The sequence below is a fragment of the Argentina silus genome (genome assembly GCF_951799395.1).
Source record: "Argentina silus genome assembly, chromosome: 19".
Lineage (NCBI taxonomy): Eukaryota > Metazoa > Chordata > Actinopteri > Argentiniformes > Argentinidae > Argentina > Argentina silus.
This window is the reverse complement of record NC_139673.1, coordinates 8,705,546-8,726,058: the sequence shown is the minus strand read 5'-3', so window position 1 is coordinate 8,726,058 and position 20,513 is coordinate 8,705,546. Positions and strand designations below refer to the sequence as shown.

The window sequence follows — 20,513 nt, the reverse complement described above, 5'->3', positions numbered from 1 at the left end:
GGCCTTAATGTGCACGGGACCTGATTTCATTTGTGTCTGATATACAGTTATACGATCCCCGGCTAAATGATCAAATAAAAAAAAAAAAAAGGAAGAGAGGGGGGAACAGGCAAGGGGGTGTAAATCACGGTTTATTGCCGGAATATTACTTTTTCATACCGTCTAAAAAATCCAATATGAATTTGAATGGGTGGGAGCTGTGTGGAGGCGGAGATAGCCACTGTCCTGAACCAGCAGCAGAAGCAGAAGCGTGGCCGCTTATTATTGCTGTTGTTGGATTATTATTTGTGTCATTATGAGGTTTGCATTATCTTTCTCTCGGCCAGGAGATTTGTTTTGTAAAATTGCTCACAGCTGGGAGGCAGTATTATACATCTAAAAGGTCTAAAAGATGGATGCCTGTTCTCCGCCTCTTCCTTTCTCTCTCTCTTTATCCCCTTCTCTCATTTTCTCAATCCCTCCCTCCTTACCGACCCCCTACCTTCCCTCACACGCTCTCTCTCTCTCTCTCTCTCCGTCCCTCCCTTCAACCCTCTCTCCCTGTTCACTCTTTCAAACTGAGGGTAGAATTACCTAAAAAGGAGACGCTTTGAAGTTCACAGCGTCCAACGTTGGTACTCTTAATAAACCTAACGCTGTTTCTCTCATCTCGTAGGCACAATAAGGACTCCCACCTGCGTGTTAGGGGGGGTGGGGGGAAGGGGGGGGGGTGGAGGAAGGGAGAGGGTTGGGGGCGGTGGGGGGTGGAATTAGGAATTAGCCCAGTATTTGAGGGAGGAATGCTTCTGCTTTTTACATAGAGCTCTCAGCTCCCAGGGTGTGTTTCTGCCAGTACGTCCTCTATCCTCATGGTGTGACTGGGCGACGGCGTGGCATGGCGGCGGTGGCGGCGGCGGGGGTGGCGGCGCTCTGCCTCAGACCCACCTGTTATCTCGTGTCTAAGTGAGGCGTGGCGCTTGTCACTTTCACTCTCCTCCTCCACGTCCCTCTCCTATTGGGAGACGCTTTGAAGGCAAACACCCTTCGGTCTGACGGAGCATTTATCTCCATTTCTACCTCACGGGCCGACAGAGCGCCAATAATTCTTATGTGTCCATCCACGCTAAATTCTAATCTGGGCCTAGAGAGGGCTGGGCCGGTCTCTGCAGACACCACAGCCCCGCGTAGGAATTAGTGGCAGAGCGGAAGTGAAGGTGCCATGACAGATCAGAGGTGGCATATGACTAATAGAGTCCCTGCTTAGCGCTGTCGGGGGGGGGGGGGGGGGGGGGGGGGGGGTGGAAACGAGGGCTGGTGTGGTGTGGCTCTGTCACCATGTTGGCCTAGGTGTCATGTGAGGGAGGGTGGGGTCTGGAGTGGCTGAACGCCCCACCCTCCCCTCCCCTCCTCTCCTCTCCTCTCCTCTTTCCTCCCTCTTGTCTGGACTTGAGCACTTCTATTGTTGTGTCATTGCTGACGTGTTTTTGGCTAAACCTCAATCGCTCACTCCTCAGGGTTCGCCGTGATGTGACTGTTAATATTTGGCCTAAACACACATTGGCCCTGACGTCACGTCGTTGCCGTTGACCCTCCTTTCTGTCTCCCTCTAGAGCAAGGTGGGCGTGCTGCAGTCGTTTGTGGCGGACCTGAGCGAGCAGAACGAGGTTCTGATCCAGGCTCTCGAGGGCCGGGCGGCGCAGGGGAGAGCCAGCGGCCAGCACAAAGAGCCGGAGGTAAGTAACTGATCAATGGCATTGATCAGCCAGTCAATCCAGCAGTCTATACCCCCTCTCTGTTTACACTCTCACAGCCGCGCTGTGTTAAACTGAGCGTGCTCTGAGCAGCCACCCCAGGGACCCTGTAAAAGCTGGCCTCACACTCGCCATTGATTGACACGTCGATTAGCCTGGAAGCTGTTGACAGTGCGGTTGTTAGCCATCTTAAGCATTAATGATGAAGGGGAGTGGCGGCTAGCCGGCCGCTAAGTCCAGGGTTACACACACTCTCCACCGACGGATGGAAAAATAGTCCCGTTCGCATTCAGAACGGTCGGGAATCCCGATAAAGCGCGATAGATTTTTTTTCCGGAAGGCCCTTGGAACGAGGGCCCGGAGCTACGTAGGCCTTCAAGTGCGCTAAGCTAAGAGCTAGCAGGTGAGTTCAGGAGGAGGTAAGAGACAGGCTCATCTAGCGTCTTTCGCAGGGAACGTTTAATCCATTTAAGATTGATTTACTCTCAGGGCCAGGTATTGTTGAACTTGTTCCAGTGCTGAACGATTGTTGAACATTTCCACAGGCTTATGCAAAATCAGTGGTATTCACTGTCGCTCGGCCTCAGGGTCAACCCCTGTAGCTCGAAACCACATGGTCTTCATTCATGTAATTGTCCAGGAGACATCTGTATAACAGCGTATTAATCAGTTTTTATGCTGCAAAAACACATTTTTTGCTTTTTGTTTGAGAACCTTTTAGCTTTCTGCCATGTAGAATATAATGAGAGAGGCAATTTGGTGAACAGAAGGTTGTTTTTGTAGAAATTGGTATCCACTTCCATTTCCCCACAGAATATGTCCTGCACTATAAAGTAAGCTGGCAGTAATTGAGTAACGGTGAATTATGAGCTAAGATGCTTTGGGGAAAAAAAAAGAAGGTAAATTACTGTTTTTGTATTAGATTGTTAAAATAAGCACGGAGTTAGAGAAAATGTGCACCATTGGCCAAGCGACCTGTCCTCTCTCCTTTTGTCTCTCGGAGTCGCTGACTCCCAGACCTTCCAATGATTTAATCCTCATGTGAATTGAATAAGGTTGACCTTTTACAGACAGCATTAATTATGAAACCCAAACCTAATCAGACTGCTCATTCATTGCAGCGGCGCACAAAAGATAAGCACACACGCACACACGCACACACACATACACACACACACACACACACACACACACACACACAGTTTGGCATTTAGACACAATGGGAAACCAATGCCATTACACAATACCAAATGTAGCACATTCTTTTATTTGCCTGATGGAGTTTGAATGTGCAGTGCTTTTTAAAGCGTGTGCCTAATTGCTGCCAGGTTGTCCTTGGCATTCCATGTCTTTGTTCACACAGTCTAGGCTTGACAACATTTCCCATGAATGTGTCATGCCATGTTGGCTGGTTTTGAAGTGGAGATGTCTTGTGGTCCTGTGGCTGAGAGCTGTGAATCACTCACAGATTGGTGTGTGTGTTTGTGTGTGTGTGTGTGCATGCGCGCGCGCGCGTGTGTGTGTGTTACAAATAATAGTGAGAAGTGTGTAGACACCACCACATGCCCCCGGCCCCAACCTCAAACCTGTTTCCTCTTTTATACGTCATTTACTGCCTGTAAACAGTTTGTGTAAAGCAGTTTATAGATGATTTATAAGAGTTCCCCCAGCTCCCCCAAATGTGCGCTGGAGTTAAACAAACTCTTACCTTAATAGACACTCAGTAATGGGGTGCTAGTAGGGCCTGGCTGTGGCTTGCGGGGCGAGCTCTTCGCCGACGGAAGTGGTTTGAGGTATCGGGTGTGCTGAAACCTTGTGCCACGACAAAGCCACTGGTAAACCGTCTGCCTAACGGTCCTCAAGCACCGAATGTGGCGATGGTACCACGGCGACCTCAACCATGAGACCCCCCCCCCAACCCTAACGGCGACCTCAACCATGAGCCCCCCCCCAACCCCAACCCTAACCCTAACCCCCCCCCCCCGCCCTTTGCCTCCTCCTGTCTCTGCTTCCAGGCAAAACAAAGCCTGTCCTTTTTCATCGCATTTCAAAAAACCTGTGGCACCTCTTTACAAGATCGGCTTTAATCTTTTTTTTTGCCTTTTCCATGTCACCTCGAACCGCGTGACGACTGATATGATAATGATGTGGACCTGTCTGGGGTATTAGAGTTAAGCTGCCTGATTAGGCCGAGCATCGATTAGTCTATCACTCAGCACTCTGCCGTTGGCCAGACTGGGGCAGCTGGCCGGATACACTGCTGCTCTGAAGGACAGGGGCTCGCTACTATAGGCACACACACACGCAGGCACGCACACACACACACACACACATACACGCGCGCACACACGTGCACACACACACACACACACACACACACACACACACACACACACACACTCCCATACACACAACTGTTACCGTCATTGGGAGAGAGACCCAGATGGATTTGACATTTGATTTGAGTCAGATAGTTTCCTTCACAGGGACAGAGGATAGTAACCTTGTTTTGGGTGGTTTTGTGTTTGTCTTTATGCTGTACAGAAGATTGTGATGATTGTTAAAGAAGTCTTATCAATAAAAAGCTTAAGCCGAGATAACAAAGATAGTGTTTCATTACAAAAATGTGGGGACACAAAAATGTGCGGTCCTTTATACCTCTTCAGACTTGTATTCACATGGTCAAAGATATATAAAGCCATAGAAATATAAAGCCATGAAGAGGGTTTTGTGTCTTACAATATGTGACGACATTGACCCTCGCTGAGCATGAACCCCTCAATAGTTTTCACATGCATTTCACTTTGGTTACTTCTGTCAAGTCATGACAAAATCCTGAGTAGACAGGACAGTATGTACAGTAGGAAAGACGGAGAATAAAACTGGCTTCTCCTTCCATCTGAAGTTGTGACTTTCCTTGTCGGACCTGAATGGAACCAATTGAATTGGAGAGCCATGATTTTTAACCCAATGTAGGAGACATGTACAGAACAGAATTATTATTATCCACTGAAATATGGTCATGGTATACTTGACTATGACCACAATTCTGTTGTCATCTGGTCCTTTTCTGTTGGAGCCGTTACCATCCCTTGTGCTTTGTGGGAAGGTTGGACCAGATTGCTTCACCTTCATGGGCGTCTCTTTTCTATTTCTCGGGCGCTCCTGTCAGAAAGGAATGGATTGTGGCCGATGTTGCACAGATAGCGGCAATAGAGAAAAAGCACTTAGGGGACAAAATGGAGAAGAAATGTGAGGAATTATGCAGGATTGATACATACAGTATCTAGTTTATCTAACCTTTCAGGAGACAAACCCTTTAGACTGTATAACCTTAAAGAAATGCTTTTTATGTGTGGAAACAAAGGTCTGGAGAGGTATGTGTCTGTGAGTGTTGAGGCCATTGGAGCTAGAAGGAGGTCGGACGAGAGTGGGGAGAAAGAGACACAAAGAGAGAGAGAGAGGAGAGAGAATGAAAGGGGAAAAAAAAGCTCGATGTAAAGAAAAATAGAGAGAGAGAGAAATAGAGAGGAGAGAGAATGAGAGGAAAAAACTAGAGAGAGAGAGAGAGAATGAGAGGAAAAAACTAGAGAGAGAGAGAGAGAGAGAGAGAGAGAGAGACAAGGAGCAGGCGTGGTAAAGGTTAGGACCCTTGCCTCGCCTGAACAGTCTGAGGCTTTTAATCCAGGAACAAAGTCATTAAGGTTCACAGCTACAGAAAAGGCCAATTAGAGCAGAGCGTAGGCCCGCGTCTGGAGGAGGGCCTGCGCCGGCTCGCTGCAGGATCCCAGGCTTTTTTTTATGGGACCAGAGGGATCCCTCCCTCAGAAACACCAAGGGAAACAGAACGCCCGCCAGCCATACTCTACCACGAGGTGCTGTTCAGAGGGTTCAAAACCGTTTTTACTTCAATTCATTGCCTGTTTTCCCTATACGTGATTATGCTAACCCTACTTCAGTACTGCACACCATTTGGATGGAGATGATTGTACAGTACGGTTTATAAGAATAATGTTACTCTGGTGTGGAAGGATTACTGTAGCTAGATGTTGTTAAGCACTACATCCCATACAGAAGGCCCCAGCGGCTCTAGGTAGTGTGTGTGTGTGTGTGTGTGTGTGTGTGTGTGTTTGTTTGTTTCTGGAAGACAGCCTGAAAGGCCCCAGGCTTCATCCTAACCACCTCTGATAACTAGAACCCAGGGCTCAGCTCGGCCACGGTGACCAGAGTGCTCGTGGAGCACGGAGTAGACGCCGCCAGAGTTGGATCACGGTTCTGTTTACCTAACCTCTGAGCGTCTGTTCATCTGTTCCCAAACTCTCTGGTTTCACGGGCCCGCGCCCTCCTCCCACTCCCGGGCTTCAGCACAACTGGATCCAGCTGCTCTCCAGCTGTGCACAGCCTAGCCTAGCCTAGCCTAGCATAGCATAGCCTAGCCTAGCACCTACTGACTGACCACAGGGCTGGGTGGGGGAGGGAAGGGGGGGGGGGGGGGATTCAGATGAGTTCTGTCCATAGAAATCGCTCCCATCCTGATCATATTGAGTTGATGTTGAAGTACAGGCTCTCTCTCTCTCTCTCTCTCTCTCTCTCTCTCTCTCTCTCTCTCTCTCTCTCTCTCTCTCTCTCTCTCTCTCTCTCTCTCTCTCTCTCTCCAGCCCACTCACTCTTAGTATTAATTTAGCGCACAGATGGATGTTGCTGCTAATTGGTGTAAAATGGGTCTTTGTGAGGGATAATTGAGGATTTCCATAGGCTGTGTGAGGTCTGTAAGGAGGAGTCAGACTTGCGTAGGGAAGAGAGGTCAGTGACTGTAGGTAGGCTGGAAGTAACTTGTGTTTGGCATGTTTATAAAGTCAAAGTGGTTGGGCGCTGTAGCTTTATTGTGCTGTAAATGCTTTGCCAAAGCCATCTTAATTTCAGTGACCACGGGCCGTGTAGGCACTAAATTACTGTGTGTGTGTGTGTGTGTGTGTGTGTGCGTGCGTGCGTGCGTGCGCGCGTGTGAATGGAAAGAGAAAGAAGAAGATTTTAGCAGCAGTAGACGCTGTTCTACTGTTTCTCCTGTCATCTCAGTGTGTGACAGGAAAAGCAGTCAGGTTGATCCTAATGCACACACACACACACACACACACACACACACACACACACTGCAGATGATGATAGACCCTCTCTGGTACCTACAGTACAAAGGGCTCTGCCTCTGCCTCCCAGCAGCAGAACAAGGCTTATAAAAAGTACAGGAGATAATAGATAAAGATGGACTGTAAGTTCCAGCAGGTTTCAGTGGGCTACTGTGGAGAGACAGAGCTGGAGTGAGAGTCTGGTAGAGTGCAGGATACTAGCTGTGTTTCTCAACAAGGAAGGGAGCAGGCCTCCCAGAGCGTGGTTAATAATGAAACAGCTTACTGGTCTGTACAGATTTCACATGTCATAGAAAGGGCTTTTTAAGTTGCTGTTAGACCTCTTACCTGTCTGCTAGGCTTTACACGGGGCCGCGGTGTGTGTGAGAAGGGGCTCACAGGGGCCGCTCCCTCCGGCCCCCTACAGAGCTTTCAGTAACGAAAAAGGAAACAGAGGCTTGTACTGTACGCGAGGAGATGGAGACTGCCCTGTTAGCATTCCCAGAGCTAACACAGAGAGAGGGCAGCCATCTTTTCCGGCTACTGCTAGGAATCTCTGCGGACCGGAGGCTTGTTTCTGCTGCCTCCCGGATGCGGTGAGCTACGTTTCTGTGAGGGGGGGGGTGGGGGACGGACGGACGATGCCTTGTTTAAAACAAGCGAGATAAGAAAGGGGTAGTATAGAGTCTATTAGGAGGGTAATGGGCCGGCTTTCGAACCCTCTGGAGGCCACGGCACAAGAGCACAGGACCAGCCCCCCCCCGGGACCACAATGCAGTGGTTTGTTGATTTGACTCATCCCGTTTTGGTTACTGGGTAGGCTGCAGCCTATAGCTGGCCTCTGTGTCTCTCTGTGTGTGTCTGAATAATATCAGATTAACTCAACCTCCAGGTATCACCCATACGGGATGGTGGGAAATGGCTGAATAATATATGGATGACTATGAATTCCCACACGGTGGACGGGGGAATGAGCTATTCCCCCGTGGTTTCTGTCAGACACAGAGCAGTGGCCATCTACGCCACATTACCACATACAGACCACCCTGGGTGCAGAGTGAGTCGGACCAGCCTCAAACTGCGCTGCCACTATCACTAGGCTGATTGATAGCTCTCTCTCTCTCTCATTTTCTCTCTCTCTCGTTCTCTCTCTCTCATTTTCTCCCTCTCTCTCTCTCTCTCTCTCTCCACATCCCACACCCCTGCTACGCTTTGCTGGCTCTTTATTTCCATCTCCCTTTTTTGTTCCTCTCTCCCTTTATCTCTCCCTCCCTCTCTCCCTCTCTCCCCCCTCTCTCTTTCTTTTTCTTTCCCTCTCTCTCTCTCTCTCTCTCTCTCTCTCGGTAGACTGTGAGCTGATATCCTCCTTTGAAAAGGTAATGATCCCGGTGTGTTGAGATTATGTGTGTGCGCAGCACAGTGTAATGGCCCAGCTTTTTATTGCCTGCTGCATACTAATCCCCCAACTGAAGGAATGAGATGACACCTGCAGGGAGATGTGTGTGAGCCGCAGCCCTCACATGAAAGAGCCGCCGTTAAAAATGATCAAAGAAATTACTGCACTCTGCCGCACAACACTGCTCTCACGCCTGGCTAGGTGAACATCCCCGTGCCCCCGTACACACGCTCACACGCTCACACACACACACACGCCGAGCATGTACGCTCGCTCGCGCACGCACATGAGCGTTTCCGGATGCATTCGCAAGCAAGCACGCACACTCACTCTCTCTCTCTCACACACTCACTCTCTCTCACACACGCAGACAGACACACACTCTCTCACACACACTCTCTCACACACACTCACACACTCACACTCACACTCACACACACACACACACACACACACACACACACACACACACACACACACACACACACAGACACACACACTTACACATGGACCAATTAGTATCTCCTTCTGATGGATATTTTCCAAGCGATCCTCTGTGGATATGTCCTCACTCTAAGTTGCCCTAGGCTTTCTACAGACACTGATGCACCCACGCTTGCAGATAGGAAATGGTGGACATGCTTAAGCTCAAAATGAAAGTCGGTTTTCCATACCTCCAACCACAAATTATTCATGACACATTGCCTCAACAATTTGCCAATTGAATATTTATTAGCTCTTTCTCTGTCATCAAGTGGCCACTTGTTATATCAACAAATGATTTAAAACTTTTATTTAGGATAATACGTTTCTGTCTACGGCATGCTAATAGGATCATGAATAACATTAACAATGGAATGATCATTTTGCGGCTAACTTCCGTTTACAAAATGCGAGCGCTAGCTTGTCTCTTAGTGATGTGTGTTGTAGTGGTGGTCCTCTGTGGCTCGGTGGGTAGAGCACGGCGCTAACAACGCTTAGGTTGTGGGTTCGCTTCCCGCTGGGACCATATATACTGAAATGTATGCACTCACTGCGATGTAAGTCGCTTTGGATAAAAGCGTCAGCTAAATGGCATGTATAGGCCGAGGCTATGCCTTTGTAGAGCCTCATATCACATGTATCTGGTGGTGGACTGACCCTCAGTCAGTCAGAGCCCTTGGCTAGCTCTGTCTGTTTCTGTGTGGAAGTATTAAACTGTTAGTTCTTTTTTCTTTCTTTTTTTCTTTTTAAATTTTTTTTTTTACATAGTCTAAACTTCCACACACCCAATTACTAGTCTTGTCCTTCTCTTTTCACTCTCTTCTCTCTCTCGCTCTCTCTCTCTCTCTCTGTCTTTTTCTCTCTCCCTCTATCTGTCAGTGTATCCTCTATCTGTCTGTTTAGTCCTCTGTCTGTCTCTCTCTCTCTCCCTCTCTGTCTATCTCTTCTCTCCTCTGTCTCTCCCCCCCCCCCCTCTCTCTCTCTGTGTCTCTCTCTCTCTCTCTCTCTCTCCCAGGTCGAGCTCGGTCTGTGGCGTGTCCATTTTGTGCGGCTACACGGTGTGAATCAGGCAGCCTCTCTTATCTGCGGGCCCCGTGTGCTGAGAGATGACATTTTACTGCAGGCAGCCAGCCCGGCCAAGCTCAGCTCCTCATAACATATTCACTCTCTCCGAGAGCAGGGACACACTGATAAATGCAATTTCATTTCCTATAAGAGGCCCCCAGAATAATACTCTTTTGCTTTTGTTAAATGGCCGGTCTGAAATGGCAACCGCTCCTTAATGTGCAGGCAGAATCAACACATGCAGAAATGATATTGAAGGGGGCGCGTTGAAGGCAAAGGGATGCCAAACAGAATTGAGAAACTGTCTGTGGGGGGTGAGAGATGCAAAGGGCCAGATTGTAATTGTAATTGTAAATGATTATAGTAGCATATATTATTATATTTATATCTCGCTGGGAAAGATTGTTATCACGGGGAGCCATTTTAGTAAAATATACCACCTCCCCCCCCTCTCCTCCTCCCCCTAACCCTCCCTTCCTCCCCCTCCCTCCCACAGCGGTCCATTTTAGAACCACGAGTCTGCATGGTTTGGTGGGTAATTTCGCTGCCTTTTCATGTGTCGGAGGGCGAGGAGTCCTCCTCCATTAGGTAGCGTCTTCTTGTGATGTATGATGTATGCGTAGAAAGGCAATCTGATGTTTATTCATGACTTTCAAGGCAATGCCTCAGCTAAGCCTTCTGATTTCCTTTTAAGGAACAAAACTATGTGAGATTGAGACTTCAGCTTAAAGGCACACAGACCCATCCTGCAGCACTTCTCCCTCCCTCCCCCCCCCCCTCTCTCATCCGTCCCTCCCTCGTTTTTTTTCCTATCTTCTTTTAAATTCTCCCCCGATATTATTTCTGTCAGCTTTAATTTACTTGACCCTTAGAAAAGAAAAGATCACACATGGTTATTTCCTTCTGATTCTGCCGCCTTGCTCCCCACTCCGCCTCAGTACTCGTCTAAGGACTTTGATGAAGAGATGAATTTGGAGCGTTTTTCTAGAAGGGCAGGATGTAAATGAAACACCGTCACCAACCACCAGTGTGAGACTAAATGCTCTTCTCAGGTCGCACACACACAAGGGCGCCATGTCCCTGGTGCCAGTCAACGTACCCCCCCCCCCCAACGCCCACCCCCTCAGCCCCGCCCACCCCCTCAGCCCCGCCCACCTGCTCCCTGCAGTAACCAATCACGTTTGGAGTCGGACCCCGGATTAGGGCGAGCCCTGCAGTAATCAGTAATCGCCATGGTGATCAACGGCCTTGTTGATCACAGCTTTTTGTCTCCAAACCCAAATGTGCAATAAAGTAACCATCATTTGAAAAGCTAGTCCCTATTTGTCTTGTAAATGACTTTTTAATGATAATCAAGCCACATCTATCCATCACAGCAGCACTAGTCCCCGCTGCTCTTTGATGGGACTCCTCCTATCAACAAATAGTGTCTATCTATAATCCCAACCACCAACTGGCAACAAAGCCTGCCTGCACAACAGTACATGCATCATATTGTGTTGGGGTACATGAGTATGTACACAAAATGGAAGCAGTGAGCTGAACTGACCTGTGTCTGTGTCTGTGTGTGCTTGCGTGTGTGTGTGTGTGTGTACTCAGGCTTTTGTCATGACTTGACAGAAGTAACCAAAGTGAAATGCATGTGAAAACTATTGAGGGGTTCATGCTCAGCGAGGGTCAATGTCGTCACATATTGTAAGACACAAAACCCTCTTCATGGCTTTATATTTCTATGGCTTTATATATCTTTGACCATGTGGATACAAGTCAGAAGAGGTATAAAGGACCGCACATTTTTCTGTACCCACATTTTTGTAACGAAACACTATCTTTGTTATCTCGGCTTAAGCTTTTAATTGATAAGACTTCTTTAACAATCATCCCATTCTTCTGTACAGCATAAAGACAAACACAAAACCACCCAAAACAAGGTTACTATCCTCTGTCCCTGTGAAGGAAACTATGACTCAAATCAAATGTCAAATCCATCTGGGTCTCTCTCCCAATGACGGTAACAGTTGTGTGTATGGGATTATAAGGGAGAGTGTGTGTGTGCGCGTGTGTGTGTGCGCGTGTGCCCGCCAGCCCGCGCGCGTGTGTGTGCGCGCGTGTGTGTGTTAGATCGAAAAGCCTTAAAGCCTCAGGGCTGTAGCGCCACCTGTCACGAGTAGCAGGGCTGCTGCATATCTTATGCGGCAATTACAAATGGAGAGGCTCACACCAGAGAGCCCCATTGTGGTCCTCCTCCGACCCCACGCAGCAGACAGCAGGGACACAATGGAGAAACGGTGGCACCAGGAGAACTCTAACACGCAGCGCTGTTTGTTTTCTACAGCCCACACAGCATGGATCTTTTTAACACATGAGCCATTGAGAGCCCCCCCATAAACCCCCCCCCCCCCCCCCCCCCCCCCAAACCACCACAGCGCCCCCAACCACCCGTCTCCCGTGTTTGGGGTGAGTCGCTCAGGGATATATTAACATGAGCCCTGTGTTGTTTTCGCTGGGCCAAAGAGGTGCAGCGGAGCATGAGTGAGGCAAATGACTCCCTTTTGTACTTAACATATGTAATGCCGCACTAATCAACACGCGCCCGGGCCTGGAGCCGCGCATATTTCAAACTGATATGATAAATAATGCAAATGTGGTCGGCCGCCGCAAATGCCAAAGAAAGCGAAGGGGGGGGAGCGGGGAGGGGAGAGAGGGCGACGGGAGCGAAGGAGCAAGGAGAGAGAGAGAGAGAGAGAGAGAGAGAGAGGGGAGGACGAGAGAGAGAGAGAGCGAGAGAGAGCTGGCGTAACAGACTGATTGTTGTGCTGTCAAATTGATTTGCATGAAAAAGGGAGGCCTAATTGCAACACTTAGCTGCAGCGTCCTGATAATACAGAACAGGATTACTAAAGGACACGGAGGGGCTGTTATTAACGGGAAGGATTTCCTGGGTTTTTTTGAGAGACGCACCACCACCCTCTGTTTCTGTACGAGCCATTCACTGACTGCCGTCACCCCCCCCCCCCCCCCCTCCCACACACGCACACACATACACACACACACACACACACACACACACACACACCCCTCCCCTGGCTAGGAGCCGTGACATATCCATCACACACACACACACACGCACGCATGCACATATACACACACACACACACACACACACACACACATACATTCTGCTTGCTGCCTCAGCACCCACTGCTCACCAGTCAAACAGCCACACCATATTTATGTGTCATTACACTGACCTGCTCTGCGGAGATGGAGAAAGTAAAGTTAACTGCACTGGAGGGCTAAGGGTGCGGAGAAGTGTTGGGCACGTGGGGTGGCGGCGGGGTGGGGAGGGGGCGGGGGGCTGCTGGAGCTGCCGAAGGCAACCCTTCCCTCTCTTTCCTTTCTTTAATAATAAATGATGGATGTTTCAAATTAGAAAACAGTGCTGAGAAAATCCAATTTAGACCCGGGCTTTTGGAAGAAGGGTATAAAAAATAAGAAGTGGAGTTCTGTATTAAAGGCCTTTGTTTTGCTTTAATGCTCGCAAAGGGCCCGGTGGTACAGTATATGATTTAATGTGCCTCGTGAAAATGGGCTCTATTATGTACTATTAACAAATCAACCGGGCCCCACCCCAAAGAGCATCTCTGCCTCTCAAGGAGTTGTGGGTGGCCTTTCTCCACCAGGCATTGATTTATAGACCCTGTTCATAATCACATTGTGGTTGAGGATGAGGATTGAGAGTGTGTGTGGGTGTGTGTGTGTGTGTGTGTGTGTGTGTGTGTGTGTGTGTGTGTGTTCGAGGATAGGGTCCAGGATGGGATCAATGCTTTGTAACCCCTTTGGAGTCGGTCATTTACTATTCTTTATCTCACTCCTTTGTCCCTGTCGTCTGAACTTCCTGTTTACTTCTCTTCTGTCCGTCCCCTCAAGTTCAATTAGAGGCTTCTGTCTTCTCCATCCCTCACTTTGGTGTACCCCCTATCTCCATCACTCTGTAACCCGCCACCACCCCTCATCCCCCTCTCCCCTCCTCTCTCTATCCCCCTCTCCCCATTTGTCTCCCCCTCTCGCATCCTCTCCCCCTGCTCCCTATTTCCCCCTTGTCTCCCTCCCTGCTCCTACCAGAGAGCAGAATCTGGCAGCGGTCTAATGAAGCCAACATGACCAGAGAGCAGAATCTGGCAAAGCTCTAATGAAGCCAACATGACCAGAGAGCAGAATCTGGCAGCGCTCTCATAAAGCTAACATGACCAGAGAGCAGAATCTGGCAGCGCTGTAATGAAGCCAACATGACCAGAGAGCAGAATCTGGCAGAGCTCTAATGAAGCCAACATGACCAGAGAGCAGAATCTGGCAGCGCTCTCATAAAGCCAACATGACCAGAGCAGCAGCAGCCAGGAGGAAGTCTGGCTTTCCACTTTGTAATGGCATTGGCTAATATCCCTGTCCACCACATAAAAAAAGAAAAGGACAAAATAGGCATTCCATTTTAATGAACCATTTCCTCAGGGCCGGGCCAGAAAAAAAGAAACGCAGATCCATAAAGCAGGAGAAATAAAAGGGAGTAAAAACGGCGTTAGCTGTAAAAAAGCACATTTCCTCTTTTTGTTCTCGCTGTGATCGGCGTAATTCTCCAGATTTGCACTGAAAACACTGGTAATGCCTCTGGCCTGTGGGAATCAGGAAGGAGAGGGGAGGGAAAGGCTCTCAAGGTCTTCAACCGCGTCTACTGTGTCAGTCATTCCCAAACATGGCATTCATAATTTCCCTTTTTTCCCCTCCCAGGAACTTCACATCAGACTGGACATGAGAGACGAACAACTATTGAAGTTCCAGTCCCCTAGTCAGGTGAGTGTTACAGTTCTAGTCCCCTAGTCCCCTAGTCAGGTGAGTGTTACAGTTCTAGTCCCCTAGTCAGGTGAGTGTTACAGTTCTAGTCCCCTAGTCCCCTAGTCAGGTGAGTGTTACAGTTCTAGTCCCCTAGTCAGGTGAGTGTTACAGTTCTAGTCCCCTAGTCCCCTAGTCAGGTGAGTGTTACAGTTCTAGTCCCCTAGTCAGGTGAGTGTTACAGTTCCAGTCCCCTAGTCAGGTGAGTGTTACAGTTCTAGTCCCCTAGTCCCCTAGTCAGGTGAGTGTTACAGTTCTAGTCCCCTAGTCAGATGAGTGTTACAGTTCTAGTCCCCTAGTCAGATGAGTGTTACAGTTCTAGTCCCCTAGTCAGGTGAGTGTTACAGTTCTAGTCCCCTAGTCAGATGAGTGTTACAGTTCTAGTCCCCTAGTCAGGTGAGTGTTACAGTTCTAGTCCCCTAGTCAGGTGAGTGTTACAGTTCTAGTCCCCTAGTCAGGTGAGTGTTACAGTTCTAGTCCCCTAGTCTCCTAGCCAGGTAAGTGTTACAGTTTTAGTCCCCTAGTCAGGTGAGTGTTACAGTTCTAGTCCCCTAGTCAGATGAGTGTTACAGTTCTAGTCCCCTAGTCAGGTGAGTGTTACAGTTCTAGTCCCCTAGTCAGGTGAGTGTTAGAGTTCTAGTCCCCTAGCCAGGTTACAGTTCTAGTCCCCTAGTCAGTTGAGTGTTACAGTTCTAGTCCCCTAGCCAGGTGAGTGTTACAGTTCTAGTCCCCTAGTCAGTTGAGTGTTACAGTTCTAGTCCCCTAGTCAGGTGAGTGTTACAGTTCTAGTCCCCTAGCCAGGTAAGTGTTACAGTTTTAGTCCCCTAGTCAGGTGAGTGTTACAGTTCTAGTCCCCTAGTCAGATGAGTGTTACAGTTCTAGTCCCCTAGTCAGGTGAGTGTTAGAGTTCTAGTCCCCTAGCCAGGTTACAGTTCTAGTCCCCTAGTCAGTTGAGTGTTACAGTTCTAGTCCCCTAGTCAGGTGAGTGTTACAGTTCTAGTCCCCTAGCCAGGTGAGTGTTACAGTTTTAGTCCCCTAGTCAGTTGAGTGTTACAGTTGTAGTCCCCTAGTCAGGTGAGTGTTACAGTTCTAGTCCCCTAGCCAGGTGAGTGGCACTCAGATAACCTGAAGCATTTATCCAGATACCCAGGTACAGTACAGTAAGTAGTTCCAGTGTGTATTAACAATATTCACTGCAGCCCTAAGTATTAAGCAACCCTAATAACTGTGCTCCTATAGGACACACACACACACACACACACACACTCATACTCATACGCACACACAGGCATGTGCGTGACCAGCCGCACGCACGCATTCATATACAGGTAGGCTGCACAGCAGAAAAAAATATCTAATCCCCAGTAAAGATGGCCATATATTTAACTGTGCTGTGGGAATGTTATTGTAGGTCTCTTTCACAAGCTCTACATGGCCTGTCTGAACACAGCCACAGCTGTAGGGATATTGAGTGTGTGTGTGTGTGTTTTTTTCTTCTTTTCTTTTTTTTAGCTTTGGTGTTTGGCTTTACATTGAGGAATTTTATACGTGTGTGTTTTTTTCATTTCCAATAGCGGGTTTAAAAAGATTTGGGTTGGACGGAGGACAGCTCGGAGCGCTACATGTTAGTTTTATTTGCGCGGAGGCCTTGTATCAATGAGTCGAGCGGTGCAGAGACGGGCCTCATGCGTACAGTACTTAAACAGCTACAGATGCAGGTCCGCGCGCCTCACAGATCCTTTGTTTAAGTTGGCTACCTCTTTTGAGCAGTTCCTATAACCTCAGTCGCGGGAATTTGCCAAAAAAGACCTGAAGAAATGTCTCTTTCAATCCAATTGAGTCTGTCATTGCCCTTTAGCAGTAAAGTGTGGAGGCAGCACATTTTTCTCTCAGCCAGCAGAGGTCATGTTCCTGTGCGTCTGCCTGCCTGAGTCAGTTCTTATGAGAAGGCCCTCCCTGGCCTCTTTCCTCATCACGTTCTCAGCCTGGGCTCGTTTGGCGGGGCAGGTGGGGAGTTTTGGACGGGGGGGGGGATGGGGGGTGGGGGGGTGTTTCCTGACAGCTCTGCGAATCCTGAGGAACACGTAACTTGGAGAGGTTCCCCGTGTGTCAGAGCCGGGCTGGAGCGGCTGGCTGAGTGTTTCAGCAGGACTACAGTAGGATTAGATCAGGGGCTGCCGATATCCACTGGCCCTCACCTCTGGGATAAGGCGTGGCTGGCCAACTTGCGGCGCTGCATGGGGCGTCTGGCCATGACGTGTCAGAGATGGTGGTGGTGGTAGGAAGTGTATAGAGGGGGAGATGGTGGTGGTAATGGTGGTGGTGGTGGTTGTGGTGGTGGTAGTTGAAGTGTAGAGAGGGGGAGATGGTGGTGGTAATGGTGGTGGTGGTGGTAGTTGAAGTGTATAGAGGGGGAGATGGTGGTGGTGGTGGTTGTGGTGGTGGTAGTTGAAGTGTAGAGAGGGGGAGATGGTGGTGGTAATGGTGGTGGTGGTGGTAGTAGTTGAAGTGTAGAGAGGGGGAGGTGGTGGTGGTGGTGGTGGTGGTAGTTGAAGTATATAGAGGGGGAGATGGTGGTGGTGGTGGTAGTTGAAGTGTAGAGAGGGGGAGATGGTGGTGGTGGTGGTGGTAGTTGAAGTATATAGAGGGGGAGATGGTGGTGGTGGTGGTGGTAGTAGTTGAAGTATATAGAGGGGGAGAGGGTGGTGGTGGTGGTGGTAGTTGAAGTATATAGAGGGGGAGGTGGTGGTGGTGGTGGTAGTAGTTGAAGTATATAGAGGGGGAAAGGGTGGTGGTGGTGGTGGTTGAAGTATATAGAGGGGGAGAGGGTGGTGGTGGTGGTGGTAGCTGCTGCTGCAGTGGTGTAAGGACTACATACTGGCTGCTGCTGTAATGAGAGAGTGAGCTGTCAGAGACGTGCGTGTAATGGCTCCCCTGCCAGCCGCCCGGTTCAGGCCCTCTGGGACCCAGCACAGACACCATGTTTCTTTCTCTTTTTCTCCATCTCTCCCTTTCTACTGTACTGTATCTCTCTCTCTCATTCCTCTCTCTCTGTCTCGCTCTTTCTCACATGCGCACACACACACACACACACACACACACACACACACACACACACACACACACACACGCAGGCTCGCTGACACCCTCTCACAGGGCACGCAGACTCGGGAGGGGCATTTAGGTAAGAAATCTCTCAGGCACTCCTTTCTTTCTCCCCTTCACTCAGCGTAGCTCCGTTCTCTCTGGGGGGGGGGGGGGGGGGGTCTATTCCCAGTGAAGAAGAGGGCAGGCAGCAGCTTCACATGGGGATGGGGGGGTGGGGTGGGGGGGCAAGCCTGTAGAGTCACGCTCTGATGTCATCATGTCTCTATATCCCTCTCTGACAAGCAGGCTATACAGTACAAGCACCGCTCTCCGGTGCTAAGGCACGTCCACGGTCAGCTGACTACTGTAGTAGTCTACCTCATTGTAATGCGCGGAGCAGAAAGAGGAATGGTGTCAAACACATGTTTTGGATCCCGTCCCGTGCATCACGATGAGCCCGTCCTCCGGTTTCCTACCCCCGCCAGCCCCCCCCCCTGGCACAACGACAGCGAAGACATACTGTTTGCGTTATCGTAATTACCGTGAGGGACCCGAGCGATTTTGGATTTCTTTCTTTAACGTTATTGGCATGTCGAGGATGCATTATGCATTTCAGGATCGTTCCTACCTCCTCCTCTACCTAGCTCGCTAGAGACCAAGGGGTGATCAGCATCGTCCCTCTTCTCTCCCTCCCTCCTTCCGCCCCCCCCCCCCCCCCCCTCTCTCCCCCTCCTCCCCCCCAAACTCATCTATAAACGCTCCTCTCTGCAGCGTTATGACAGCGGTCCAGTCAGCCATTTCTGCTGCTGCTAATAACACCCTCTCCCCGGGTTTAAAGGCTTATTATCATATTGTGCAGGGATGATTGACAGTTGACCTTCACGCTAGTTTATAAAAAAAAACGGTGAGACAGTGCCGGGGTCACCCCGATCGCCTCGGCGACAGCGTATTAATACTAATCTGATAGAATTACCGGGAACCAATTAATCTGTGGTGCCGAACCCAGGCAGCGGTTAAAGAGATAGAGTTACCTCTCAGCTGGGCCCGGGTGCCACACACACACACACACACACACACACACACACACACACACACAGGGGTGCGGATTTAACAGTACGTGTGCGTCTCCCCCCCCCGTGCGCGTGTGTGTGTGAGAGGCCACAAGGTGACGAGGCTGAACCGTTGGAGGTGGTTAGGTTAGGTTCCAGTGCGCCTGCTTGACCTACCTCAGCCTCATTAGGCAAGAGAGAGAAAACGAGGGAGAGGAGAGGAGAGGAGAGGAGGGCTTGGAGAGGAGGAGAGAGGTTTTGTAAACCAGTCGATAAATGTCTACTAGTCTGTATAGCACGACAGTAATGGCCTGGCGGGGGACAGTTGTTGTTATTAAGGGGCTCTCTCGGTGTCTGCTCAAGAGCATTTGAGGGTATACGCTCTGTTTGAGGTGCGGACGCTCTCTGGCGCAATGACATCGAGCATATTAGCTAATTAGCTTATTTTAGCATACCTGGTGATTCTCTTTAAGAGACATGGATACCGGCAGGGAGTTACAGACGGAGACACAATGAATATGCCCCCATAATTCCCATGTATTCTGGGATATCAGGGTCAAAAGGGGAGGGGGGGGGGACTGGGGGACTGGGCTGTGGATTTGAGGGGGGACCCTCCTGAACGTAACGATATCTCCTGCTAAGACCCAGGCTCTTTTGTTTTCCCGGAACCCCGAACCGCCTTCGACAGCCATTCGTATCGCCCTTTGGATGTACCGTCGGGATGTAAAGCCTTAAAGGGGAGTGTGAGACTCCGGGAATGACAGAGCGCCGAGGCTCTCCGAGAGGGACTGTCACCTGAGACGGCCCACCGTGTGGGGGGAGCGGTCATCAGTCACGGGGAAGAGGATACAGACACGTTGTCACCTCTGCCTGCGCGGGGACGGAGGACTAACAGTGTTAAGCACAAGCCTGTAGGCCACAGGCCCGTGTGACCGGGGCCACACACGAAGACAAGCCCCACGGTGCTCGTAGTCACCTGACATGCCGTTTTAGGTGTCAACCCCATTCCACGACGCAGCAAGACCCCCGTCGGCGGGTTTGAAGCACATGGGAGCCATTCGGGGGGGGGGGGGGGGGGTCATGCAATAGGCCTAGCGACCAACCATGTTGTAACGAGGCTGTAGCTAGCCTGTTGTGTTAAATCCAGAGGTTGGATGGAGGAAGAGCGGGAAGAGCGCTCGTTATCAGAGACGAGGTCAGCTGGTAGTCGTGTTTGAGGGATGACCTTCTCTCTCAAGGTCAAGTGCTGCCGGAGGGCTGAGTGACTCACCGCTGGGAGAGCGCCCATGCCCGCTGCTCCTGCCAGCCCCCCTGGCACCGCCCCATCAGTCTGGTCCCCCAGGGTGGCTAGACCGGACCCCGACGCCAGCTCTCGTGGCCATTCCAACACATCGGTTTCTAATCAGCCAGAGCGACGCAGAACCAGGACCACCTGACGAGACGATTAGCGGCGGTCCGTAGCGACGCTTTACATGTTTTCGTCAAATGTTTGGGGATGTATGTGTCGCCGTCCCGCGTATAAAAACCTTTTATGGATTTTCAGGCGGTCTGTCATGGGTTATTGCTTCATATTTCATTGGGTCCCATGAGTCTGCTTGGTTTGTTTTTGATGTTGTTTGCCAGGGAAACAGGCTCTCGTGAAATATGGACCGTACCACCTCACTGATGGGGGGAGGGTGTTCTCTAGTTTGAC

General features: G+C 49.9%; 1 protein-coding gene across 1 annotated transcript in view; it reads left to right on the top strand.

Moving 5' to 3' along the window:
* The window catches only part of pmfbp1 (polyamine modulated factor 1 binding protein 1), a gene marked incomplete at both ends in the record, with an annotated part of 149,388 nt that overhangs the window by 4,508 nt on the left and 124,367 nt on the right, over positions 1-20,513 (top strand). Inside the window, one exon of the mRNA XM_083690860.1 lies at positions 1,590-1,712. Within this exon, the coding sequence (XP_083546986.1) occupies positions 1,590-1,712 (123 nt within the window). The remainder of the gene's footprint in view (positions 1-1,589; positions 1,713-20,513) is intronic.